The following is a 27,814-nucleotide window of genomic DNA, read 5'->3' as shown; positions in this document are numbered from 1 at the left end:
TTGTATTTAAAAATGGGGTATCAGAGTTTTTAGGGGGGCTAACCAGGTTGGGATAGCTGGGACAGCAGGCTTGTTGGTTTTTGAATGTCTGGTGTAGATTTTTTCAATTTTGTTGTTCTGTATGGGACAATGACAATAAAGATGATCGTATCGTATCTGATTGTTGCATTTGCTTACACAACAACCTTGTGAGGTATGCTAGGCTGAAAGAGAGTGACCGGCCCAGGATAAACCAGTGAACTTCAGGTCTGAGCTGAGAGCTGAAACAGTGGTTCTTAGATGTGTGATAGGATTTCCCTCCCATCTAAGCCTTAGCAGTTTTTTCCCTTTATCACAAGTGGTGGTTCAAGCTGTCCAGTGATTCAAGACTCTCAAGACGTGGGGCTGCCCTTGAGACTGACCCAGAAACTCCAGCGGGTGCAGAATGCCACGGCGAGATTCCTTACGGGATCCTCGCTGCGAGATCACATTCACCTGGTGCTATACCAGCTGCACTGGCTCCCGATGGAGTACAGGATCAGGTTTAAGGTGCTGGTTTTAACCTTCAAAGCCCTATACGGCCTAGGACCCTCGTACCTATGGGACCGCCTCTCCTGGTATGCCCCACAGAGGAACTTACGGTCTGCAAATAAAAACATCTTGAAGATCCCGGGCCACAGGGAGGTTAGGCTGGCCTCAACCAGAGCTAGGGCTTTTTCCGCTGTGGCTCCGATCTGGTGGAACACTCTGCCACAAGAGACAAGGGCCCTGCAGGACTTGACATATTTCCGCAGGGCCTGCAAGACAGAGCTGTTCCACCAGGCCTTTGGTCAGGGCACAGCCTGACTCCCTCCTTTGGCAATCTTTACAGAACTTTAGTTTATGGTTGCCATCAATTTTGATTTTAATTAATTTTTATAATGTTTTTAGAATGTTGCACTATTTTAGTGTTGTTAGCTGCCCTGAGCCCGGCTTCGGCTGGGGAGGGCAGGATATAAATAAAATTATTTATTATTATTATTATTATTATTATTATTATTATTATTATTATTATTTCTTCCTCTCTTTTCTCTCTTTTTTGCAGCAGAAGACATACATGAAACCATGGCGAAAACAGAACTACCTGGGTTGCCACCAGAACAAGGTACATGTAAAGACTTGGAACAGCAGAGAAGGAAAACAGGAAGAAATCCGAATGGCGGGAGTAAATCCTCTGCTTCTGAAGGCCGCAACTACCCCGAGATTGCAACAGATGAAACAACAGAAATGAGCAGATGTTGTGTGTATTGGGAATGTTTCGGTTCAGCTCCTCGCGTAGGTCAAAAAACAAACCAGTGCTTAGAAGGCAGAAAGTGTGTCAGTGAGACGATAACTGCAATTGATCAGATGATTCACAAAGAGGCGAAACCATTCCGGTGCGTGGAATGTGGAAAGCGCTTCAGTCTGAGTTCCACCCTTGCTTCTCATCAGATAATTCACAGAGCGGAGAAGCCGTACAGGTGCTTGCAGTGCGGAAAGGGCTTCAGCCAGAAGATTCATCTCACTTCCCATCAAAGAACTCATACAGGGGAGAAACCGTATCAGTGCCCAGAATGCGGGAAGAGCTTCAGCGAAAAGGCGAACCTCGCTTCCCATCACCGGACGCACACAGGGGAGAAACCGTATCAGTGCCCTGAATGTGGGAAGTGCTTCAGGCTGAGCTCTACCTTGAGTTCCCATCAAAGAATTCACAGGGTGGAAAAGCCACATAAGTGTTTGGAATGCGGGAAGGGTTTCAGCCAGAAGATTCACCTCACATCCCACCAGAGAATTCACACAGGGGAGAAGCCCTACCAGTGCGTGGAGTGTGGGAAAAGCTTCATTAGATACTCCAGCCTGACTTCACACCAAAACATCCACAAAGGGGAGAAGCCGTTTCGGTGCCCCGAATGTGGGAAGAGCTTCAGTCAGAGTTCCACCCTTAGTTCTCATCAGAGAATCCACAGAGTGGATAAGCCGTACAAATGCTTGGAATGTGGGAAGGGCTTCACTCAGATGATACACCTCACTTCCCACCAGAGGATTCACACCGGGGAGAAGCCGTATCAGTGTTCAGAGTGCGGGAAGAGCTTCATTCGAGGTTCAAACCTTATTTCGCATCAGAAAATCCACACAGGGGAGAAACCCTATCATTGTTTGGAATGTGGGAAGAGCTTCAGTCACAAGATCAACCTCACTTCCCATCAAAGGATTCATACGGGGGAAAGGCCGTATCAGTGCTCAGAATGTGGGAAGAGCTTCAGTCAGAAGAGCAACCTTACCTCTCATCAGAGAATTCACACACAGGAGAAACCGTACCAATGCATGGAATGCGGAAAAAGCTTCAGCAGTAAGATCAATCTCGCCTATCATCAAAGAATTCACAGCAGTGCTTGGAATATGCAGTAACTCTGGATCATACCGGCGAGCCCACATATAAGTTTTTTCTCCACTGGAAATGTCGATGATTAATATTTATTTTTGTGAAAGGATAAGAAAATAGACATAAATGTATGAAGTACATATTGCTGTCAAATATAATGTTGCAGATAACTCCATGTCCTAGACAATCTAATAACAGAGAAAAATTAATCAGGCCCATTTCTGTGGAAACCCAACTTTCTGCAGCTGAATTTGATTCATCCTTCTCTGTTAAGCAATCCAAACCCTAAGCTTCAAAGCTTATCTCTTATCTCTTATCTCAGCTAAGCTTCAAAGCTTATCTCTGTTGTAAGCAATGAATCCTTATAATGCGTTATGTTTCGTTCAGGGACCAATTCAAAGAAATAATTGTCTAGTCAAAAAGGAACAGCATGACCTAGCTGATAGCTGTATGTTTAGAAATGTCATGACCTAGTGAAATTAACATCTTTGAGTGCCATCTCTGAGTGGCATGGCCAGAGGCACTTTGAACAACTGCATTTATATAACAATAATCTAAAAGTGACCGGAGTAAAAACACCTGCATGTTTCGAATAAAATACCTGCATGCTTAGATTGAAACCTGCCTGTATATAACCTTGTTATTAGAATTATTGCTTTCTTTTCACCCATTTAGGTATCCTGTAAAATTGGCAGTTGGATCTGAAATATTGTTATTAGCTATTTGATTTCTTACTTGCCTTTCACAATAAGGTGGATTCCAGCAATTAAAATACTGTATTAAAAACAGTTTAAAACCAAGTTAAATTCACAGGAATGGGGGGGGGGGCGGTTTCCTGAAAACCTGTATCTCAAATGTAAAAAGCAAAGAGGTGTGTTTTCAGCATATGACATTAACTATAAAAGGAATGTGCCTGACGCAGATCTATGGGGAGGGATTTCCACAACCTAGGGGCTGCCATGGAGAATGCCCTCTTAATAATAATAATAATAATAAATTTTATTTATATCCCGCCCTCCCCAGCCGAAGCCGGGCTCAGGGCGGCTAACAACAATCAACAATCAAACCATCAGATAATCACACATTCTAAAAAATATTACATTATAAAAATCAATTAAAATCAAATTAATGGCAACTAATTAAGCAAGATTCTAAGCAGGTTGCCAGAGGAGGGAGTCAGGCTGCGCCCTGACCAAAGGCCTGGTGGAACAACTCTGTCTTGCAGGCCCTGCGGAAGGATGTCAGGTCCCGCAGGGCCCTAGTCTCTTGTGACAGAGCGTTCCACCAGATTGGAGCCGCAGCCGAGAAGGCCCTGGCTCTAGTTGAGGCCAGCCTAACCTCTCTGAGGCCTGGGACCTTGAGGATGTTATTATTTGCAGACCGTAGGTTTCTCTGTGGGGCATACCAGGAGAGGCGGTCCCGTAGGTACGAGGGTCCTAGGCCGTATAGGGCTTTAAAGGTTAAAACCAGCACCTTAAACCTGATCCTGTACTCCACCGGGAGCCAGTGCAGCTGGTATAGTACCGGTTGAATGTGATCTCGCAGCGAAGACCCCATAAGGAGTCTCGCCGCGGCATTCTGCACCCGCTGGAGTTTCTGGGTCAGTCTTAAGGGCAGCCCCACGTAGAGCGAGTTACAATAATCCAGTCTGGAGGTGACCGTCGCATGGATCACAGTGGCTAGGTCAGGGCGAGAGAGATAAGGGGCCAACTGCTTAGCTTGGCGGAGATGAAAAAATGCCGCCTTTGTTATAGCTGTAATCTGCGCCTCCATAGAGAGGGAGGTATCGAAGATTACACCCAAACTCTTAACGGACGGTGCTGGCACTAATTGCACCCCCGCAAGAGATGGGAGTTGCCCCCTCAATCCCATATCATCCCGCCCCAGCCAGAGGACCTCTGTCTTCGAAGGATTTAACTTCAACCGGCTCCCACGTAACCATCCAGCCACAGCTTCCAGGCATCTCGCCAGTGTATCGGGGGCCGAGTCAGGATGGCCATCCATCAACAGATAGAGTTGGGTGTCATCGGCATACTGATGGCAACCCAGCCCAAAACTCCGGACAAGCTGGGCGAGGGGGCGCATAAAGATGTTAAAAAGCATCGGGGAGAGAATCGCACCCTGAGGCACTCCACACACCAAGGAGTGGCGCGATGACAATTCCCCCCCGAGCGCCACCCTCTGTCCCCGACCAGAGAGAAACGAGCGCAGCCATTGAAGGACTGTGCCCTGGATTCCCACGTCGGCAAGGCGGTGGTCCAGGAGTTCGTGATCGACCATGTCGAAGGCTGCTGACAGATCTAGAAGAATCAGCAGCCCCGACCCGCCTCGATCCAGCTGCCTACGGAGATCATCTGTTAGGGCGACCAGAGCCGTCTCGGTCCCATGACCAGCACGGAAGCCGGACTGGAATGGATCCAGAGCAGATGTTTCATCCAGAAACCTACCAAGCTGTTCAGCAACCGCTCTCTCAATCACCTTACCCAGGAATGGAAGATTCGAGACCGGGCGGTAATTGGATAGATCTAAGGGATCTAATGATGTTTTCTTTAAGAGCGGACGCACCACTGCCTCCTTCAGTTCCCCTGGGAATATCCCGGTGCCAAGGGACAAATTGATGATATCCCCCAGGGGGGCCCGCACCTCGTCTGGACACGCTCTAATCAGCCATGACGGGCACGGGTCAAGAGGACAGGTGGTGGGCTTTCCAGCTTGGAGGAGTCTGTCCACATCGGCTGGAGATATCCGGTCAAAATGGTCCAATACTGGACCCGAGGACAGTCGAGGGGCCTCCAGTTCCTTTATTGTATCCAAATTGGCAGGGAGGTCATGGCGGAGCAACAGGACCTTCTCCGCAAAAAAGCTCGCAAATGCCTCACAGCTGTGTGTCAGATTGTTATTTAAATTTGGCTGTCCATCAAGGGACGTTAAAGACCGAATTATACTAAATAATTGCGCCGGGCGAGAGCTAGCGGATGCAATGGAGGCCGAGAAGTAAGACTTCTTAGCGGCCTTCACAGCCATCTCATAGGTTTTCATAAAAACCCTATAAGATGTTCTTGAGGCTCCGTCACGGGCACCCCGCCATACTCGCTCTAGCCGTCTGAGGTCCCGCTTCATTTTCCGAAGCTCCTCGGTAAACCAGGGAGCCCGGTTTCTGCGGGGTCGCAGAGGGCGCTTAGGTGCGATCTCATCGATGGCTGCCAGGAGCTGGGTATTCCAGCCCTCAACAAGCTCAGTCAATGAGTCGCCAGGGAGAGCAAGGTCCCGCAAGGCTTGACGGAATCTATCAGGGTCCATCAGCCTCTGCGGGCGAGCCCAAATCGGCTCGCCACCTAAGCAGGGTGGGGGTGGAAAGTCAATCCTGGCTTTCAGAGCGTAGTGATCAGACCATGGCACCTTCATCGAAGGAGACATGATCACATCTATACCGGCACCAAAGATCAAATCCAGCGTGTGGCCTGCTTGATGTGTGGGGCCCGAAACAAACTGGGAGAGCCCTAGTGTCGCCATGGAAGACACCAGGTCCAGAGCCTGTGAGGAGGGAGCGGCATCAGCATGGAAGTTGAAGTCTCCCAATACCAATAGGTTAGGGAACTCCAAGGCCCAGCCGGCCACCGCCTCCAGCAGGCCTGACAGGGTGGCTGCTGGTGCGCTAGGTGGCCGGTACACCAGCCAGACAGCCAAGCTCTCCTCGGAGCCCCACACTAGGCCAACACATTCAATGCCGGGGATCGATGGCGATGGTAGAGCCCTGAAAGAACAATCTTCCCGGATTAATAATGCCACCCCTCCCCCCCGGCCCACAGTCCGTGACTGGTGGAGGACAGAGAAACCCGGGGGCGCCATCTCTCGTAAGGTAACAGTTACCCCTTCGCGCACCCAGGTCTCCGTCACACAAGCCAGGTCGACCCCCTGCGAGGTAAAGAAATCTCGCAGGGTGGCGGTTTTGTTGCCTATAGACCTGGCATTGCACAACACCAGTGAAGGAGGTGAGTAATCCTTGCTCACCCTACCCTCGTCTCTCGGGATGGGGCGCAGATTGGAAGGGGTACGAGCATATCCGTATCTCGATCCCCTTCGCTTATAACATCTGCCCCCACCGCCATACCTCCCTCGCCCCTCCACGGTAGCAATCCCACGCCTCATAGTAACCTCCCTTTACAAAATCGAAAAACAAAACAACCAAAAACAATTGTGCCCAAACAAAAACCAATCCCCACCCCACTCAATATCCCACCCCAAAACAGAACAAGATAGAACAAAACAAGAATACATAGATAAAAACCACCATTCATGGTGGTACAACAAAATAAGCAATAAAAACACGTTTAAAACACATTAAAATATATAAAACATCTTTAGCATTTGCTGCAGCAGCACCGTCCTTAAAACTATCAGGGAGGTGAGCCTGGGCCCCGCCCCCTAGGCCAGATGGAGTTAGCCTAAGGAGGGAGAGGGAGAGGCCTTACACTCCAAGCACTCACGATGCAGCAGCAGCAATGTCCCTGGCCTCAATGAGGCCTCTTAAAGCCGTGGCGAAGGTGAGCCTGGGCCCCGCCCCCTAGGCCAGATGGAGTTAGCCTGAGGAGGGAGAGGGAGAGGCCTTACACTCCAAGCACTCACGATGCAGCAGCAGCAATGTCCCTGGCCTCAGTGAGGCCTCTTAAAGCCGTGGCGAAGGTGAGCCTGGGCCCCGCCCCCTAGGCCAGATGGCGTTAGCCTAAGGAGGGAGAGGGAGAGGCCTTACACTCCAAGCACTCACGATGCAGCAGCAGCAATGTCCCTGGCCTCAGTGAGGCCTCTTAAAGCCGTGGCGAAGGTGAGCCTGGGCCCCGCCCCCTAGGCCAGATGGAGTTAGCCTAAGGAGGGAGAGGGAGAGGCCTTACACTCCAAGCACTCACGATGCAGCAGCAGCAATGTCCCTGGCCTCAGTGAGGCCTCTTAAAGCCGTGGCGAAGGTGAGCCTGGGCCCCGCCCCCTAGGCCAGATGGAGTTAGCCTGAGGAGGGAGAGGCCTTACACTCCAAGCACTCACGATGCAGCAGCAGCAATGTCCCTGGCCTCAGTGAGGCCTCTTAAAGCCGTGGCGAAGGTGAGCCTGGGCCCCGCCCCCTAGGCCAGATGGAGTTAGCCTGAGGAGGGAGAGGGAGAGGCCTTACACTCCAAGCACTCACGATGCAAGCACTCTTGCAGGTCAACCCCTCATCTTCGAAAGGTGGTGGAACAGTTAAGAGGAGCCATTCTGCTGGTCTTAACCCAATAAGGTCTGTGGAGAAGGAGGCAATTTCTCAGATATTTGGGGCCTAAGTCAGTTAGGGCTTTCAGTGCTGTTAGAAGTGGGTCTGAGACCCTCAAAATAAAATCTGAACAAAATTGGTGAAGCAGCAAAGTGTTTATTGAATATAAAAACGTTCTTGCAAGAGCAAGTGTCTAAAGCAGGCACACCCAAAATTAGCAAAAGATAAGCTTATAAGAAATGGGAGTGCCTGATCACCTCATCTGTCTCCTGAGAAATCTCTATGTGGGACAAGAAGCTACAGTTAGAACTGGATATGGAACAACTGATTGGTTCAAAATTGGGAAAGGAGTACGGCAAGGCTGTATTTTGTCTCCCTGCTTATTTAACCTATATGCAGAATTCATCATGCGAAAGGCTGGGCTGGATGAATCCCAAGCCGGAATTAAGATCGCCGGAAGAAATATCAGCAACCTCAGATATGCAGATGACACAACCTTGATGGCAGAAAGTGAGGAGGAATTAAAGAACCTTTTAATGAGGGTGAAAGAGGAGAGCGCAAAATATGGTCTGAAGCTCAACATAAAAAAAAACGAAGATCATGGCCACTGGTCCCATCACCTCCTGGCAAATAGAAGGGGAAGAAATGGAGGCAGTGAGAGATTTTACTTTCTTGGGCTCCATGATCACTGCAGATGGTGACAGCAGCCATGAAATTAAGAGACGCCTGCTTCTTGGGAGGAAAGCAATGACAACCCTAGACAGCATCCTAAAAAGTAGAGACATCACCTTGCCAACAAAGGTCCGTATAGTAAAAGCTATGGTTTTCCCAGTAGTGATGTATGGAAGTGAGAGCTGGACCATCAAGAAGGCTGATCACCGAAGAATTGATGGTTTTGAATTATGGTGCTGGAGGAGACTCTTGAGAGTCCCATGGACTGCAAGAAGATCAAACCTCTCCATTCTTCACGAAATCAGCCCTGAGTGCTCACTGGAAGGACAGATTGTGAAGCTGAGGCTTCAATACTTTGGCCACCTCATGAGAAGAGAAGACTCCCTGGAAAAGACCCTGATGTTGGGAAAGATGGAGGGCACAAGGAGAAGGGGACGACAGAGGATGAGATGGTTGGACGGTGTTCTCGAAGCTACAAACATGAGTCTGACCAAACTGCGGGAGGCAGTGGAAGACAGGAGTGCCTGGCGTGCTCTGGTCCAGGGGGTCACGAAGAATCGGACACGACTAAACAACAACAACAACAAGCTTATATCCCCTGTACCCAAGTGCAGGTTCCCTCCCTTGTTTCCCCATTGGCTGGGCACGTGCAAAGTTTACAGCCTGTCACATGGGTAAGGCCCAGGGGCTGGATCAGGCCCAATCACTTTCTAAATCTAGTCTGGAAACCAGTGTGTTTTTACATGAGGAGAATGTGTTATTTTATTTAAAATGCATCTCTGGGTTATTTGTGGGGTCTGCCTGGAGTTTTTACATGAGTAGAATCTGCCCTTTTATTTCAAATGTATCTCTAGGTTATTTGTGGGGCATAGGAATTCATTCATTTCCCTCCCAAAAAATATAGTCCGGCCCCCCACAAGGTCTGAGGGACAGTGGACTGAAAAAGTTTGCTGACCCCTGGCCTATCACGACCGCCTAATTAAAATACTAACATCCCCGTCTTTGTTGACATCTCCCTGTTACAGTGGTACCTTGGTTCCCAAACAGCTTAGTTGTTGAACAAATTGGCTCCCGAACACCGCAAACCCAGAAGTAAGTGTTGTGGTTTCAAACGTTTTTTGGAAGCCGAATGACCAACATGACTTCCGATTGAGTGCAGGAAGCTCCTGCAGCCAATCGGAAGCCGCGCCATGGTTTCCAAACCGAGATAACCTGGGGAACTGCTGTGGCAGCCAGCAGTGCAGTCCAAGTGATGCAGGAAGCAGACAGGACGTACAGGAAGGTCAACAAGAAGAAGGTAGTTTATTGGTTAATTTTTCTAGTAAGGCTGTTTCCCATACTATTTGGTACCATTGGTCCATGCTTAATCCTGCCAGGTCTCTCCAGTGTCTGGCTATGATGATTCTGGCTGCTGAAAATAGGTGGGTTATGAGTTCTTTGTAGTTTAAGTGGGCATTATTGTCTTGGAAGATGTTTAGGTAAAGGTAAAGGGACCCCTGACCATTAGGTCCAGTCGTGGCCAACTCTGGGGTTGTGGCGCTCATCTCGCTTTATTGGCCGAGGGAGCTGGCGTACAGCTTCCGAGTCATGTGGCCAGCATGACTAAGCTGCTTCTGGCGAACCAGAGCAACACACGGAAACGCCGTTTACCTTCCCGCCGGAGCGGTACCTATTTATCTACTTGCACTTGGGCATGCTTTCGAACTGCTAGGTTGGCAGGAGCAGGGACCGAACAATGGGAGCTCACCCCGTTGCGGGGATTCGAACCGCCAACCTTCTGATTAGCAAGTCCTAGGCTCTGTGGTTTAACCCACAGCGCCACCTGCGTCAGTAAGGCCAATTCTGGTTTCTAATACTTGCTTGGTTATTTTACATATTTCTCATATGGGGACAAATAGAAGAAGACGCCTTCACCCCAGTATGGCTCCCCTTTATCACACACCCACCCCAACAAGACAATGACAAAAACCCACCAACAGCATACAAATCAATATGGCTAACCTGATCCAAAACACCCACCCACCCCACTCACACATGAAAACAAAGGCCACCATAGCCAACCACAAATGAACAGCCACACCCCTAGGCCAACCCCAACCTCTCTCGCCACCAAAGGAACACAAGTGAACAGCAAGGAACCTGCACAAGCGACGCTGACACAAGACCCTACATATATTAAGTAAAATAGAAACATCGTCTCCCGACCTCCACCCCTACCCAACTCCCCTCCACCTCTTCTCCCTTTTCTTCCTAATTTCTCAACAAATGAAGCTGATTTGTAAAAATGTTACATGGAAAAAAGATATGAGAGAGAGACATTGCACATACTTTTGTAAATCAAGAAAATATTTAATAAAAATACATTAAAAATAAAAAAGAAGACATCTGAAGGCAACCCTGTTTGGGGAAGTTTTTAATGTTAGATGTTTTATTCTGTTTTTAATCTGTTGGGAGCCACCCAGAGTGGCTGGGGAAACCCAGCCAGATGGGCGGAGTATAAATATATTATTATTAAACCACTAATGTTTACATATAAGCTTCATTCTCCTGGAACTGAAGAATCACATATTCTTTAATAAATGATGAATTTTCAAAAGAAGATGATGATGATGATGAAGAAGAAGAAGAAGAAGGTAGCAGCGTGGCTTGGCCTTTTACCAGTCTGGAAGGGTCACACCCACCCACTAGTCCCATGCGCAGGCCAGGAGGAACAGGAGGTTTTGACTGGCTGGACCAAACATTCCCTTGCATGTCCACTCTAGGAAAACAAGGAATCTTGTACTTCACTGTCCCCAGTGGATTACATCCCACAAAACAGAGGTACCACTGTAGTATATTTGCCACTGGGTGATAGCTGGTCATTTGCTTTGTGAACCAACTAAGAAAATGTAAATGTAAAAATAATAATATAGCTTTATTGAATGCATATGTAGAATTAAAGAGATGGTTTTTGTGGGGAGAGTGGCAGGGGGCAAACATTCTGACCTGGACCTGTGCGTAATCTGGGTTATGATCCAGTAGGCTGAGTTGAACCCAGTGGATCTTAACTGTGGTGAGCCCTGAAAATGGGACATTTGGGGGACATGTCGGGGTGGGGGGAGCAGAGGGGAGGGGACTTGGGCTGAACCATAAGCCTATTCAGCTGGGTCTCGTGACCTGGCAACCTATCATAAATAAGCTGTTTTAAAGGCCTGATTTGCCTTTAAAGGCAAGCAGTAGCATTGCTCCTGAACCAAGCTTGGACCCAGAATACTTTACACTGGCTTCTTACACCAGCTTCTTGTGTGAAGATCTGCGCACGGTATCTTACGAAAAGGAAAGAGAGCTGAAATGCGCTTGGTAGGCCGTCGTGAGTTTTCTTCCCTCTCTGGTCTTGTCACCTTGAAACACATCTTCTGTTTGCGTTCAGGACATTTCAGGTGCTATATATGTGATAGGGCAATAAAAACAATCAAACCAGTGTTCTGTCAGCTTTCCCCGCCTTTCAGTCATGTGGCTTGGAAGATGATGTCCCCTGGCCATGGCTGGGGCGAACTTTCCAAGTGACCACCAGTCTGTCCTACATGATTAAAAGAGAGGGGAATCCCCAGGGGTCAACTAGCCCGACCCAATGCAGGAATCTCGGCTAAAGCATTTATGACAGATGGCCACCCAACCTCAGCTTGGAAACCTCCAAAGATGGGGAGTCTGCCACCTCTCAAAGGAGACTGTGCCACCGTTGAACAGCTCTTACTGTAATATAGTTCATTCATTCATTCATTCATTCAACTTGGACTGCTGCAATGCGCTCTACGTGGAGCTACCTTTGAAGGTGACCCAGAAACTACAACTAATCCAGAATGCGGCAGCTAGACTGGTGACTGGGGGCAGCCACCAAGACTATAAAACACTGGTCCTGAAAGACCTACATTGGCTCCCAGTCCGTTTCCACAATTCAAAGTGTTGGTGCTGACCTTTAAAGCCCTAAATGGCCTTGGCCCAGTATACCTGAAGGAGCGTCTCCACCCCCATTGTTCCGCCTGGACACTGAGGTCCAGCACCGAGGGCCTTCTGGCGGTTCCCTCGCTGCGAGAAGCGAAGTTACAGGGAACCAGGCAGAAGGGCCTTCTTGGTAGTGGCACCCGCCCTGTGGAACGCCCTCCCACCAGATGTCAAAGCGATAAACAACTACCTGACATTCAGAAGACATCTGAAGGTTCAGGGAAGTTTTTAATGTGTGACATTTTAATGTATTCTTAATCTTTGTTGGAAGCCGCCCAGGTTGGCTGGGGAAACCCAACCAGATGGTAGGGGTACAAATAATAATTTATTATTATTATTATTGTTATTATTACACACCGCCCTATACCCGGAGGTCTCAGGGCGGTTCACAAGACCACAACATACAAAATCAAACCAAAAGCAGTACAGTGGTACTTCGGGTTACATACGCTTCAGGTTACAGACACCGCTAACCCAGAAATAGTACCTCGGGTTAAGAACTTTGCTTCAGGATGAGAACAGAAATCGCGCAGTGGCGGCACGGCAGCAGCGGGAGGCCCCATTAGCTAAAGTGGTGCTTCAGGTTAAGAACGGACCTCCAGAACGAATTAAGTTCTTAACCCGAGGTACCACTGTAACCCAATAACAACACCCCCCCCCCAAGCCACATTCTAAAAGGGTGTTGGATGGCAATAAGATCAGCCAAAGGCTTCTAGTTTCTAAATTGCTCAACGTAGATGCAAAACCGCATTTCCCTGCACGATCTGCCAGGGGTTCTTTCGCTTGGATTCCTGCATTCCTGGGGGTCGGACTAGATGACCACCTGGGTGCCCTCCAATTCTTGGATTCCATCATTTTCTTCTCTCCGCTGAGTGGCGATCTAGCGTAGGTAGGATGTGAACGGGATTTCCTGCAAACCCCCCCCCCCGCAAGAAACCTTTGCAGTCAGTTTCCTCCCAAGGGGGCATATGTCTGAGCCCCCCAGGAGTGGCCAAAGCAGGTATCTCTGTGAAATGCAGAAAAAGCAGAGACCGGAGAGGAATCATGCAGTTTAGGTGAACATAGGCCGAGCTTGCTTCCTGGAGAGGGAGGGAACTTGGGGTGGGGGGAAGAGGGAACTCTCATTATAATGCCCCTCCCCATCCGCTGGCTTTCCTGCTTCTTCCCCCGTTGGGATCCACGCGCTGGGATCTGGTGAGCCTGCCTGCCCCACTTTTTGTGCATTTGGGTGGAGGGCAGTCCCAGGGCTGGAGGGGATGGGGAGACTGCAAGGCTGCAAAGAGAGGAGGGGGCTTGGGGGCTTGGCAGAGAGGGGTTGTTAACATCCCCACCTCCTCCACGGTCTGATCTTCTTTTCAAAGCCGTCTGTGTTGGGGACCTATTTATCTACTTGCACTTTGACGTGCTTTCATAGAATCCTAGAATGATAGAGTTGGAAGAGACCACAAGGGCCATCGAGTCCAACCCCCTGCCAAGCAGGAAACACCATCAGAGCACTCCTGACATCTGGTTGTCAAGCCTCTGCTTAAAGACCTCCAAAGAAGGAGACTCCACCACACTCCTTGGCAGCAAATTCCACTGTCAAACAGCTCTTACTGTCAGGAAGTTCTTCCTAATGTTTAGGTGGAATCTTCTTTCCTGCAGTTTGGAACCATTGCTCCGTGTCCGCTTCTCTGGAGCAGCAGAAAACAACCTTTCTCCCTCCTCTATGTGACATCCTTTTATATATTTGAACATGGCTATCAACCTCCTCTTCTCCAGGCTAAACATGCCCAGCTCCCTTAGCCGTTCCTCATAAGGCATCGTTTCCAGGTCTTTGACCATTCTGGTTGCCCTCCTCTGGACACGTTCCAGTTTGTCAGTGTCCTTCTTGAACTGTGGTGCCCAGAACTGGACACAGTACTCCAGGTGAGGTCTGACCAGAGCAGAATACAGTGGCACTATTACTTCCCTATTACTTCCCTTTCGAGCTGCTAGGTTGGCAGGAGCAGGGACCGAGCAACGGGAGCTCACCCCATCGCGGGGATTCAAACAACTGAACCTTCAGATCGGCAAGCCCTAGGCTCTGGGGTCTCTTGTGGAGGGGAGTTCCAGAGGTTAAGGGTGCGCTGCCATGCGCTTTGGTCTCTGATGCTCTGCAGAAGCCCCACGCGCACATCGCCCAGGAATTGCAGGAGGCTCAAGCAGGCAGGTCCCCTTCGTTTTAGGAGGGTCCCTGCCCTGTTAACGGAGAAATCTGAGGGCTCCCTTGGACAAAAAAAACCAAGGACACCAGCCAGCCAGGAATACCAGAGCAAAACAGCAGCCAGTGGGCTTGGCCTTAATTGAAGACTGCCACCTGCCACAAGATGGAACAAGATGGAAACCCGGAACAAAAGAGCCCCAAACTTTTATTAGCTGCTAATCCCCATGTTATCTAAAGGTAAAGGGACCCCTGACCATTAGGTCAAGTCGTGACCGACTCTGGGGTTGCGGTGCTCTTCTCGCTTTACTGGCCGAGGGAGCCGGCGTACAGCTTCCGGTTCATGTGGCCAGCAGGACTAAGCGGCTTCTGGCGAACCAGAGCAGCGCACGGAAACGCCGTTTACCTTCCTGCCAGAGCGGTACCTATTTATCTACTTGCACTTTGACGTGCTTTTGAACTGCCAGGTTGGCAGGAGCAGGGACCGAGCAACGGGAGCTCACCCCGTTGCAGGGATTCAAACAACTGAAGCCCTAGGCTCTGTGGTTTAACCCACGGCGCCACCCATTTTCATGTAGTTCTCCTTCAAAGAGTAGCATGCTGTGAACTTCAGATCACTCTTCCACAGTTTCTCCCAGAGGTTCAGATCCATATTATGTCCTTTATTTATTGTCCAGTGTGTCATGGAGGCTTTAACAATCTCATCTTGTGTTTCCCAGAGCTGGAGGCTTCCTTGGGGCACAGATCAAAGATGGAAAAGCAGGGTTCTGCTGCGGCAGGAAGCGGCCCTGACACCATCAAGACTGGAAGCACTGAGAACTTCTGGGAAAGAACTGTGCAGAAGAAGATCCCAGGCGAAGGTGTTTTCCATTCCAAAGTACAGCACCAACAGTTCAGAAACTTCAAGGACGTCTGCTACCAGGAGACCAAGGAACCTCGAGAGGTCTGCAGCCAACTCCGCCGTCTCTGCCATGAGTGGCTCAAGCCAGAGCAAAACACCAAGGCTCAGATCTTGGACCTGGTGATCCTGGAGCAGTTCCTGGCTGTCCTCCCCCCGGAGATGGAGAACTGGGTCAGGGAATGTGGAGCGGAGACCAGTTCCCAGGCGGTGGCCCTGGCCGAAGGTTTCCTCCTGAGCCGGGCACAGGAGAAGAAGCAGGCAGAGCAGGAGGTGAGAGACAGTTGAATGAGGGTTGTTACAACATGAGGGAGCTCAACTCAAAACTCGCTATAATTGGCCAACTTTTTCAGACAGCAAGAGCCTGTTGGATCAGGCCAATGGTTCAGCTGGTCCAGCATTCTCTTCTCACAGTGACCAACCACATGGCCATCTGTCTTGGATTCTTTAGTTAAGATTCCTGTATTGCAGGGGGTTGGACTGGATGACCCTTGGGGTCCCTTCCAGCTCTACCATTCTGATGCCTGTAGGAAGCCTCAAGGACCGCCTCTTTCCATATGAACCTACCCGGACCCTGAGATCATCTTCTGAGGCCCTCCTTCGTGTGCCTCCTCCTCTAGAGGTCCGGAGGGTTGCAAGGCGAGAACAGGGCCTTCTCTGCAGTGGCTCCCCATCTGTGGAATGCTCTCCCCTGGGAAGTTCGCCTGGAGCCTTCATTAAACATATTTAGGCACCAGGCAAAAAGGTTCTTTTTTAACCAGGCCTTTGGTTGATCTGATTTACATCCTATGCCCTTTTAAAATGTTTTTTGGGGGCGGGAGGGAGGCTATTGGGTTGCTGTTTTTATTTTTATTATGTCTTTTGTGGTTTTGTATCTTGATTTTATTCTGTGAGCTGCCCTGAGACCCCTGGGTATAGAGCGATATATGAATTCAATAAATAAATAAGCTTCCCGGTCATGTGGCATTATTGTGGACATTATTAAGTGGGCATTATTGTCTTGGAAGATGTTTAGGTAAAGGTAAAGGGATCCCTGACCATTAGGTCCAGTCATGGCCGACTCTGGGGTTGCGGCGCTCATCTCGCTTTATTAGCCGAGGGAGCCGGCGTACAGCTTCCGGGTCATGTGGCCAGCATGACTAAGCCACTTCTGGCGAACCAGAGCAGCGCACGGAAACACCATTTTCCTTCCCACCGGAGCGGTACCTATTTATCTACTTGCACTTTGACGTGCTTTTGAACTGCTAGGTGGGCAGGAGCAGGGACCAAGCAACGGGAGCTCACCCCATTGCGGGGATTCAATCGCCGACCTTCTGATCGGCAAGTCCTAGGCTCTGTGGTTTAACCCACAGCGCCACCCGCGTCCCACAATTTATGGACCTAATAGGTATCTAAAACCAGTGATATTTTAGGGAGCAGGCTAGCAGGCGTGGCCCATTACTTATATCATAGGAGCCTACACAACACAAAACACCGTTGCTGTATGTAGGTTTTATCTTATTTGTTTTTTATCTTATATTTTGGAAATGTACATCCAGGTTTTTTTCCTTTAATTTTTTTAGGCGCCCCCAAGAGAGTGGGGCCTTAAGCTATAGCTTGTTTGGCTTATACGTAAATCCAGCACTGGTGATGTTCCTTCCAGTCCTTGTAAAATGTTATGTCTATCTTTTCCCAGCCAATGCTTCCATCATGCCTTGGGCAGAGCTAATATCCCATTGTTGTTTCAGAAGTTCTCCATTGCTCCATAATGTGGTTCATTGTTCTCCAGCTTTTACCAAAAAGCTTCCAAAGATCTGCGTTCACGTTGTTTTACAACTTCAACTTGCTGTTTCAGACCAGGGGTCTGCTTGCAGAATTGGCTGCTGATTCCCTGGAGGCAGAGAGGACGCCATCAACCACTGGAGAGTATCCCATGCGAAACATGCCAGAGAGTGATGGAGGTGCCACTTCGCTGGGTAAATATTATGTTGCATGATCTTGAAGTTGGGTCTCCCTCTGTCACAGAGTGTGCCGGTCAGTAAATCACCCACAGTTCAAATAAAAATAACAACAATAATTCTATTATTTATATCCCGCCCATCTGGGTATAAATCTGTTATCCCAGCCTTCAATATTGAGTATGTTTACATTTTTTAAAGTCATCCAATCTTTGAGCCACACCAGATGTGCTGCTTCGCAATATAAATTAAGAATACAGTGGTGCCTCGCAAGACGAAAAGAATCCGTTCCGCGAGTCTCTTCGTCTTGCAGTTTTTTCGTCTTGCGAAGCAAGCCTATTAGCGGCTTAGCAGATTAGCGCTATTAGCGGCTTAGCGGATCAGCTGATAAGCGGCTTAGCGGCTTAGAAAAAGGGGTGGGGGGAGGAAAAAAAACCCGCAGGAACTCGGAAGACATTTTCGTCTTGCGAAGCAAGCCCATAGGAAATTTGTTTTGCGAAGCACCTCCAAAACGGAAAACCCTTTTGTCTAGCGGGTTTTCCGTCTTGCGAGGCATTCGTCTTGCGGGGCACCACTGTACCGACTGCTGGTTTTCCAGCAGTCGGTATTCAGAAATACACTGCCTTCAACTACAGAGCATAGCTATTGGGAGCAGAACCCCTCTGCAGAATGTGTCTAATCCTCCTTTAAAGCTGTCCAGAAAAAAAGGACTCAACATTCAGACTGCATGCAATGGAGGAGATCTGGGCTCTTGGCTTTCCCGCCACCTTTGTCTCTTTAGCAGGTGATGGAATGAGCTTGGCAAGACCCGTTTGGCCACCTCTTCTTTCGGACGGAGGGAAAGCAGCTGCTGTAACACTAGACCAGGTAAGGGGAAGGACCCCTGGGGAGATGGGCAGGTGGCAGTGATGGGGCCTCTTGTCTCCTGTGCGCCTCCTCCAGGTTCAAGAAATCCCTCTCCTTCTCTTTGCTTCTGTCTGAGCTACATGCAAAGAAGGCAGTGTATGCCAGGCAGATTTGAAGAAAACCTTTCCTTTCCGAGTCTTCTGGATTTTGCTTGCCGATGACCTTCATGTTAAATTTCCATACTTTCTTCCTTCCTTTAAGAAAAATAAAATAAAAGTTATTCATTTTTATTCATTACAGTGGACGCTCGGGTTGCAAACGTGATCTGTGCGGGAGGCACATTCTCAACCCACAGCGTTTGCAACCCACAGCGCTGTGTCTGTGCACACATAGGTCGCAATTCTGCGCTTCTGTGCATGTGCAAAGCGTGTTTTAGTGTTTCTGCGCAAGCGCGGAAACCCGGAAGTAACCTGTTTCAGTACTTCCAGGTTTGGCGTGGTGCTAAAGTGGTGCTTCAGGTTAAGAACAGTTTCAGGTTAAGCTCAGACCTCTGGAACGAATTAAGTACTTAACCTGAGGTACCACTGTAGTCCATCATCTTTATCAGCCATTCTTCTTTTGTAGGTAAATTGTCCTCCTTCCATCTTTGGGCAAGTAGCATCCGTGCAGCTGTTGTAGCATACATAAATAGTCTCTTCTGATCCTGAGGTATTTCTGGACCTAAAATTCCTAGTAAGAAAGCTTCCTTCTTTCCTTCCCTCCTTCCTTCCTAGTCCAGTGTCCCGTTTTTTCTTTATATTGATTTTTATGATGTTTTGAATTTTTTTAGCAAATTTACTCCGCAGGCAATAAACCATTATCTTATAGTTTTCTTTTTGACTTCCCACACTTCCCTCCCTGACATTTTTGTGCATTATAATTATTACCAAACCCCTTAACACCATCTTACTGTTTTCTTCCTCTGCTGTTCATATCTCAAATCCTGCTCACAATTTCATGTCACTCGAATACTTCATCAGATAGTCCAAGAGAGGCCTCAGATTTTCCATAAAAAGTTTGTCCTTTGGATCTCTTAATTTTACAGTCAATTTCGCCATTTCAGCATAGTCCGTTAATTTTAGAATCCATTCTTCTTTAGTTGGGATCCCTCCTTCCATTTCTGCATGTAGAGAGTTGTTGGATACATAAAAATATAAAAGTCAGCTTCTTCAGAACCTCTGTCCCAATTATCCCACACAGAAAGCCTTCGGGTTTTTTTTTTGGGGGGGGGAATAACCAATTTAAACATCTTATTTAGGAGAAGGTATGGAAAATTAATTTAAAATTTACAGGTTGTTGTACATTAAAAGAGAATTACATGAAGACGATGTATAGATGGTACTTAACAGCGTTTAAGATTGCAAAAATGTATTAGGGTAAATCGGGTACCCGTTGGAAGGCAAAAAGGTTATTGGGAAATGATTTAAAAAATGTTTAAAGTGATGATTCCCAAGAAACCTGAGGCCTTTCTGTTAGGTATAATTAGACCATAATTTGTTTACGAATGCTATGGCGGTGGCAAGAATAGTCTGAGTGTGAAAATGGAGAGGAAATCCAGACGAAAGAAGAATGACTTATGAAGGTGATTGAATATGCTGAAATGGCTAGACTAACTGAGAATTAAAGAACAGAATGAAGAATTTTTTTTTGAAGAATTGAAATATTTTGTAGAAAATTTGAAAAAAAATACCATGGTGATGTTAAACTGTATTGAGGATTTGAAGTATTGCAATGAATGAGAAGTGGTAGTTTAATCATGTGTAGTTAACATATATACAGTGGTATCTTGGTTCTCAAATTTAATCCCTTCCGGGAGTCTGTTCGACTCCTGAAACTGTTCGAAAACCAAGGCACGATTTCCGATTGGCTGCAGGAGCTTCCTGCACTCAATTGGACGCTGCGTAGGATGTTCAGCTTCTGAAAAACATTTGCAAACATTCATGTCCGGGTTTGTGGCGTTCGGGAGCAAATTTTTTCGGGAGCCAAAGCATTCAACTACCAAGGTACCACTGTAATGGGTGAAATATAATAAAGCAGCTTTATAAGGCAAGAAAAAAACACCATGGAAAGTCAACAGATAATGAGATATAAGTTTTGATGGCTGTCTAAAAGAATTTGTAAAATTTGAAAAGCTAATAAAAAATGTTAATTTGAAAATCTAACAAAAATGTCAATAATAGGCTATAAACGAATGATATGTTAATAATAAACATCTTCTTTAATTTGTTATCAGTGCCCCGTGTCCTTTGAGGATGTGGCTGTGTTCTTTGCAGAAGAGGAGTGGTCTCTGCTGGATCCTGACCAGAGAGCTCTGCATAGCGAAGTCATGGAAGACAATTGCCTAATGGTCACCTCTCTAGGTAAGGCTCCCTTGTTTCCCTTGCTCCGAGGTGAAGAGCTGCCGTCCTCACAATATAGATTTTAAACTCTGGGGAAAACTTTGGAAAAGCGATTTGAAGTTTACAGCGTGTTATTCTTTGAAGGAGATCTACTTGAAAATGATTTACAGATGGTATTTTAACTCTGAGTAGGCTTACTAAGATCTATAAGGCTGAATCAGATAAGTGCTGGAGGTGCAAAGAGGCAGAGGGAACGTTCATATGTGGTGGACTTGTGAAGGGGTAAAGGAATATTGGGAAGTGGTCCATAATGAATTGAAACAAATGTTTAAAAGTACTCCCCCCCCCCAAAGAGTCCTTTTTGTTGGGGATAATTCAGACTGAAATTCCCAGGTGTCCAAAAAGGTATGCCACTATGGCAGCCTGTGTTTTGTTAGCCCCAAAATGGAAAATGAGCCAAGTCCCAACCAAAGAAGAATGGCAACTTAAACTGACAGAATATGCGCAGCTTGCAGACTTAACATATAGCATAAGAGAAAAAGAACTCGTTTGTTGTTGTTGTTTAGTCGTTTAGTCGTGTCCGACTCTTCGTGACTCCATGGATGAGAGCATGCCAGGCACTCCTGTCTTCCACTGCCTCCCGCTGTTTGGTAGCTTTGAAAACACTGTCCAGCCATCTCGTCCTCTGTCGTCCCCTTCTCCTTGCGCCCTCCATCTTTCCCAGCATCAGGGTCTTTTCCAGGGAGTCTTCTCTTCTCATGAGGTGGCCAAAGTATTGGAGCCTCAGCTTCAGGATCTGTCCTTCCAGTGAGCACTCAGGGCTGATTTCCTTGAGAATGGAGAGGTTTGATTTTCCTGCAGTCCATGGGACTCTCAAGAGTCTCCTCCAGCACCAGAATTCAAAAGCATCAATTCTTTGGTGATCAGCCTTCTTTATGGTCCAGCTCTCACTTCCATACATCACTTACTGGGAAAACCATGGCTTTAACTAGACAGACTTTGTTGGCAAGCTGATGTCTCTGCTTCTTAAGATGCTGTCTAGGTTTGTCATTGCTTTTCTCCCAAGAAGCAGGCGTCTTTTAATTTTGTGGCTGCTGTCACCATCTGCAGTGATCATGGAGCCCAAGAAAGTAAAATCTCTCACTGCCTCCATTTCCTCCCCTTCTATTTGCCAGGAGGTGAGGGGACCAGTGGCCATGATCTTCGTTTTTTTGATGTTGAGCTTCAGAGCATGTTTTGCGCTCGTTACAAAGACTATAAACACACAGTATATACAGAAATGAAAGCACACCCACCACGTGGTAGAATATGCCTTCCTTCTCTTTACACTTCCAACATACGTTTGTGTACAAAGACACCCCCTTGGGCTCTCTTACTATTTTCCTCTCTTCATTCTGCAGCTCACGGAAAGCACTTCCGCCGCCATTTGGACCACACGACCCACCAAACCATCCACACGTCGGAGAAGCCGTATCAGTGCTTCGTGTGTGGCAGGAAGTTCATCCAAAAGGGAAGTCTCACTGAACATCAGAGAATCCACACAGGGGAGAAGCCGTATCAGTGCTCGGAGTGCGGAAAGAGCTTTGGCCAGAAGTCCCAGCTCACTTTTCACCAGAGAACTCATTCGGGGAAGAAACCTTATCAATGCTCGAAGTGTGGAAAGAGCTTCGTTCACCATTCGACCTTTTCTTGCCATCAGAAAGTTCACTTTCGGGAGAAATTGTATAAATCAGGGGCGGGCAACATCAGGCCTCTCTACCCTGCGCTTGGCACCTGCCCCACACCAGGCCCCCCCTCCCCAGCCCCTGCCCCCCCAATGACTCTTCTGTTTCTGCCTGCCTGGAATGTGTCCTTCAACTCCAACAATGCCCCTTGAATGTCTGTATCGAGGATAGAGAAGGTGTTGAAACTGGCTGGCTGTCATGTCTGGCATGTCGGGCCATGAGAAAGTTCATTGCAGAGGACTCTCTTATGCAACTGGGCCCAGGATAGATCTCTTAAATCAGCTCGTGGGAAGAAGGGAGCTTCATTCCGCCTGATTTAGGTGTGTGAGTGATCTCTACAGGGAACTTTTCTGTGCTCCAGAGCCCAGCGCTAAGCAGGATTGATTAGTCCTGCTCCCCACCCACATAGACCAGCTTTGGACCGGTGAATAATGACAGCAAATGATTGACAGGTGGGTGGGCTCGCCCACAAGTCAGAAGTTGGCTCAGGTCGGTGGGGTGAGGTGGGGAGATATCTGGTCCCCCAGGCAGAAAAAGGGTTCTCTACCCACTGGGGTGGGACGCGGGTGGCGCTGTGGGTTAAACCACAGAGCCTAGGGCTTGCCGATCAGAAGGTTGGCGGTTCGAATCTCCGCAACAGGGTGAGCTCCTGTTGTTTGGTCCCTGCTCCTGCCAACCTAGCAGTTTGAAAGTCGAAGTGCAAGTAGATAAATAGGTACTGCTCCCGCGGGAAGGTAAACGGCATTTCCGTGCACTGCTCTGGTTTGCCAGAAGTGGCTTAGTCATGCTGGCCACAAGACCCGGAAGCTGTACGCCGGCTCCCTCGGCCAATAAAGCGAGATGAGCGCCGCAACCCCAGAGTCGGCCACAATTGTTGTTGTTTTTTTATTAAAATTTTTATTATATTTTCAATTTACAGAAAAGAGAAGAAGAATAAAGAAGCGAGAAAAAAAGAAAAAAAGAAAGAAAAATAATCCAACTTTCAGAGTACATTTTTAAGTTATTAACTGAACTTCCCCACATCTCCCTCACCCTGCGTTCTTTACAATAAAACATATCAGCAAATTGTTACCTTGTTTCGTGTCTTTTTTACATCTTTCAGAATATTTTACTTCTAGATTTAAAGTACCTTTTGTCAAGTATTTATACCTTAAAATAATAGATATAACAGCTTTAAATTTCAACATTTCTTACTTATAACTTAGCTTCCTGTTTTCTCAATCTAGATGCAGGAGCTAAATTTTCCAAATCATGCAGATTCTTAACATTCATACAACTTATAATGTTTTTGTAAATAGTCCTTAAATTTTTTCCAGTCTTCTTCCATTGTCTCTTCTCCTAAATCTCGGATTCTGCCAGTCATTTCAGCCAGTTCCATATAGTCCATCAACTGCGTCTGCCACTCTTCCAGCGTGGGAAGATCTTGTGTCTTCCAATATTTTGCTATAAGTATTCTTGCTGCTGTAATTGCATACATAAAAAATGTTCTATCCTTCTTTAACACCCCTTGGTCCACAATGCCCAGGAGGAAGGCCTCTGGTTTCTTGGGAAAGGTGTACCTAAACCCCTTTTTTAACTCATTGTAAATCATCTCCCAGAAGGCCTTCACTTTTGGACAGGTCCACCAAAGGTGAAAGAATGTCCCTTCAGCCTCCTTACATTTCCAACATTTATTATCAGACCTATGGTAAATTTTTGCAAGTTTGACTGGGGTCATGTACCACCTATATATCATTTTCATAATATTCTCTTTCAAGGCATTACATGCCGTGAATTTCATTCCAGTGGTCCATAACCTTTCCCAGTCTTCGAACATAATGTTGTATCCAATATCCTGAGCCCATTTTATCATGGCTGATTTGACTATCTCATCCTGAGTATTCCATTTAAGCAGCAAATTATACATTCTCGAAAGTACCTTGGTCTTAGGTTCTAACAATTCTGTCTCTAGTTTCGATTTTTCCACCTGGAATCCTGTTTTTTTGTCCATCTTAAAAACCTCTTGAATTTGAGCATAGTGAAACCAGAGTCGGCCACAATTGGACCTAATGGTCAGGGGTCCCTTTACCTTTACTCATGGGGTAAGTTACCGGTTTTCCTTTTCTGATTTACTAGATACTCACGTATTGAGACAGCATATGGCAGCCATTCTGTGATTGGTCATGCCCAGGAGAGCAGCTATTTTAGAGTGGCACCCATGTCGCTTTCTCTACATTCCACAGGTTACAAAGAAAGGTGTAAGAAGAATGGAGAGCCTGCTGTATCATCAGGCTCATCTTGGATAGCTCAGTTGGTGCTGATAACGCCAAGGTTGCAGGTTCGAGCCGTGAACGGGGCAACTGAATATTCCTGCACTGCAGGAATAGATGATCCTCAAGGTCCCTTCTTACCCTACAATCCTATGATTTCTATGATTCCCTAAACTGGCATCTATGCATCTATCCACAGCTGATCCATCAGGCTACAGTGGCAGGAGGCTACTGCAGGGCTTCTCCATTGGAGAGCAATTTTGGGTTCCTCCGTTTGAGCTGTTTGCATTCCAGGTGGTCATTGCTATTATTCAGTGACTAAGAAGTAGCTCCTGGGTTTCCTTCTCCTATCTCCTTTCCATCCTGTTTCCTTTTCTGTTGTGGTTCTTCGAACGTAAGCAGATAACGCTCTTACGCTACTGACATTTGTAAGTTGGTCCTTGCAAATGTTTCCGGGTTGCACATCAAATAAATGCTTCGTTTATCTTTATAAGTGGATTGCAGAGAAGAAAATACATATTGCAATTTTAAAAAAGAGACGTGTCCTGGGTGTTACATGGAGACTTGAAAGGTGGGATAGGAACTGTGTTTATAAATATATATACCATATTTTTCGCTCCATAAGACACACTTTTTTCTTCTAAAAGGTAAGGGGAAATGTCTGTGTGTCTTATGGAGTGGATGCGTGGTCCCTGGAGCCGAGTTGCCCAGGGGAGAAAAGCAGATCATGCTTTTCCCCCCGAAAGTGGGAATTTGGGTATTGAAACAAAGCCGCTAATCAGCAAGTGATCAGGGAGGGGGATAAGGGACGCTAGCAATAAAGGAGGCTGCCTGGGAGGAGGGGAGGTAAAGACAGTGAACTTGCAAGGAGAGAAGACGGGAAGACTAAAGCAATGAGGAGAGAAATTAGAAGAAAAGGAGGAGCAAAAAACTGCTCCAGCTAAGGAAAAGACACTAAGGCAAACAAGAGGGAAGGGGGTGTTGAAAGGAAGCAGCTGATCGGTAAGGGATTGAGAGAGAGATAAGGGAGGCTAGCGATAAAGGGTGTTGCCTAGGAGGGGGGAGGTAAAAGCCCATGGATCCTCAGGATTTTTGCATTGGGTCACCCCAAATTCACCATCAGGTCACATAGCATATCCATGGCTACAGCCCGCACCAAAATAAACAAAAAACACACACACACACACACACACTGTTTCGTGGGGCCGCAATGGCGTAAGAAGATGGTTACAAAGTACGGATCCACATGGATCCTCAGGATTTTTGCATTGGGCTACCACAAACTCACCGTCAAATCACATGTCTGTGGCCACAGTATGAACCACAAAAATCATACATCCACTGTTTCGTTCAGAATATTTTTTTTCTTAAACACGGTATATATTGAAACCAGATTTCTTTTTTTCTTTTTTTATAAATATTTATTAAAGTTTTTGAATACAAATACACAAATAATAAACAATCTTACTTCCAACGCAACGTGGTTTCATCAATTCTTTGGACTCCCTCACGTCTCCCGCTCCCATTTTCATCGTAAAAGGTTTTTCCAAGCAAATTATCAACTTGTTTACGGTCTTATATCCACTCATTTAAATATAATCTAGCAATTCTCCAAAAAATTTATGTTTTCTTTAATCTCACTTATCATCGAATTCAAATCTAGTTTAGTGGTGGCCAATTTTTTATAATCTAGCATCCTTCTTAACTTTCAACCAAGTTACAATGTTTTTGTAAATACATCTTAAATTTCTTCCAATCTTCTTCAATCCTCTCTTCTCCCAGGTCTCGGATTCTGCCAGTCATCTCGGCCAGTTGCATATAGTCCATCAGCTGCATCTGCCACTCTTCCAGTGTGGGTAGATCTTGAGTTTTCCAGTTTTTAGCAATGAGTATCCTTGCTGCCGTTGTTGCATACATAAAAAATGTTCGATCCTTCTTTAACACCTTCTGGCCGACAATACCCAGGAGGAAGGCCTCTGGTTTCTTAGTGAAGGTATACTTAAATACCTTTTTCAGTTCATTATATATCATTTCCCAGAAGGCCTTCACCTTAGGGCATGTCCACCAGAGGTGAAAGAATGTTCCTTCATTTTCTTTACATTTCCAACATTTATTATCAGACGAATGGTATATTTTGGCAAGTTTAACTGGGGTCATGTACCATCTATATATCATTTTCATTACATTTTCCTTCAGAGCATTACAAGCGGTGAAGTTCAACCCAGTGGTCCATAACCTTTCCCAGTCCTCAAACATGATGTTATGCCCAATGTCCTGTGCCCACTTTATCATAGCCGATTTAACCATTTCGTCTTGTGTATTCCATTTTAACAGCAAGTTATACATTCTAGATAGTACCTTAGTCTTTGGTTCTAACAATTCTGTTTCTAATTTCGATTTCTCCACCTGGAACCCTAACTTTTTGTCATTTTTAAAAACTTCTTTAATCTGAGCGTAATGTAACCAGTCTCGCACTTTATCCTTCATTGAAACCAGATTTCTGTCTCCCAACCCTGAACATCAGCAGGGACTGGCCCAAGGTCACCCAGGGAGCTTCATTCATGGCTGAGTTAGGGGGCATCTGAACCCAGCTCTCCCAGGTCCTAGTCCAGCACTTGATAACCACCACACCACACTGGCTCTGCAAGGTTGTTGTTAAAATTTGTATATCCCCCTTCATCCGTAGATCTCATGGCAGTTCACAACATTGGAGGTTTATAAGCAGAGTTTGGCTGGCCATCTGTCATGGATGCTCTAGTTGAGATTCCTGCAGGGGGCTGGACTAGATCAGTGTTCCCCAACCTTGGGCCTCCAGCTGTTTTTGGACTACAACTCCCATCATCCCTCGCTAGCAAGACCAGTGGTCAAGGATGTTGGGAATTGTAGTCCAAAAACAGCTGGAGGCCCAAGGTTGGGGAACACTGGATTAGATGACCCTTGGGATCCTTCTAACTATGATTCCATGAGAAAATTAGCATATAAAAAGCACATACACATAATAAAAATAAGAACAAAAACTCTGAGTAGGACTTATTTGAATACTACCCAGAGTCCCCAGGAGAGCCTCTCCCCACTCTACCCAAAAACCCCACAAATGCACATAATTTCCGACCCTTCAAGTGTCTCAGGGACGTCCCTGATTTAGAGAAGCCCTTCTAGGTTTCTGATCTGTTCCTGGAATGTCTCACTTTTCCTTAGGACATCTGTATTTTCATTGGAGAAACGTCAGAGGGTATGGAGTAATTTGACCCCCGAGGCGTCTGAAGTCAATCCTGTATAGGGAAGGGTTTTTTTAAAAAAAGTTTAATGTTTTATAATGTTTCTAGAT

At 46.9% G+C, this 27,814-nt stretch overlaps 2 protein-coding genes across 6 annotated transcripts in view; both read left to right on the top strand.

The window, feature by feature from the left end:
* LOC309336664 (uncharacterized protein) overlaps positions 1-27,814 on the top strand; it is an 84,633-nt gene that overhangs the window by 7,655 nt on the left and 49,164 nt on the right. Inside the window, exon 6 of one of the 3 annotated variants that reach the window (XR_014154060.1) lies at positions 1,064-2,515. Coding sequence is in view for 2 of the 3 variants with exons in the window: in XM_081852795.1 (XP_081708921.1) it covers positions 1,064-2,406 (1,343 nt within the window). In the remaining variant the exon portion in view is untranslated. Of the gene's footprint in view, positions 1-1,063; positions 3,351-27,814 lie in introns of those variants that run through there. The other 2 variants (XM_081852796.1, XM_081852795.1) reach the window with 2 other exon arrangements.
* On the top strand, positions 13,379-23,047 carry LOC309337028 (zinc finger protein 263-like). Of its 3 annotated transcripts, none has more exons than XM_081853666.1 (6): positions 13,379-13,466; positions 15,174-15,625; positions 17,187-17,307; positions 18,074-18,156; positions 20,408-20,534; positions 21,914-23,047. In XM_081853666.1, exons 2-6 carry the CDS (start codon positions 15,206-15,208, stop codon positions 22,387-22,389), a joined length of 1,227 nt encoding a protein of 408 aa, XP_081709792.1. In that variant the 5' UTR covers positions 13,379-13,466; positions 15,174-15,205; the 3' UTR covers positions 22,390-23,047. The 3 variants fall into 3 exon arrangements, with proteins under 3 accessions (XP_081709792.1, XP_081709790.1, XP_081709791.1); XM_081853664.1 differs by having other exon boundaries at positions 18,071-18,156; positions 21,914-23,046; XM_081853665.1 differs by lacking the exon at positions 13,379-13,466 and adding an exon at positions 13,468-13,490 and having other exon boundaries at positions 18,071-18,156; positions 21,914-23,046.

The sequence above is a fragment of the Podarcis erhardii genome (genome assembly GCF_964252035.2).
Source record: "Podarcis erhardii genome assembly, chromosome: 2".
In the NCBI taxonomy this organism is placed as follows: domain Eukaryota; kingdom Metazoa; phylum Chordata; class Lepidosauria; order Squamata; family Lacertidae; genus Podarcis; species Podarcis erhardii.
This window is presented reverse-complemented; position numbering and strand designations above follow the sequence as displayed.

What these genes read in the sequence shown, in the direction of transcription:
- LOC309337028 (XM_081853664.1), top strand. Translation starts at nt 15,206, where the DNA reads ATGGAAAAGCAGGGTTCTGCTGCGGCAGGAAGCGGCCCTGACACCATC. An exon ending in AGAAGCAGGCAGAGCAGGAG is followed by an intron (nt 15,626 to 17,186) that starts GTGAGAGACAGT and finishes TTGCTGTTTCAG; the next exon opens with ACCAGGGGTCTGCTTGCAGA. An exon ending in TGGAGGTGCCACTTCGCTGG is followed by an intron (nt 17,308 to 18,070) that starts GTAAATATTATG and finishes TTGTCTCTTTAG; the next exon opens with CAGGTGATGGAATGAGCTTG.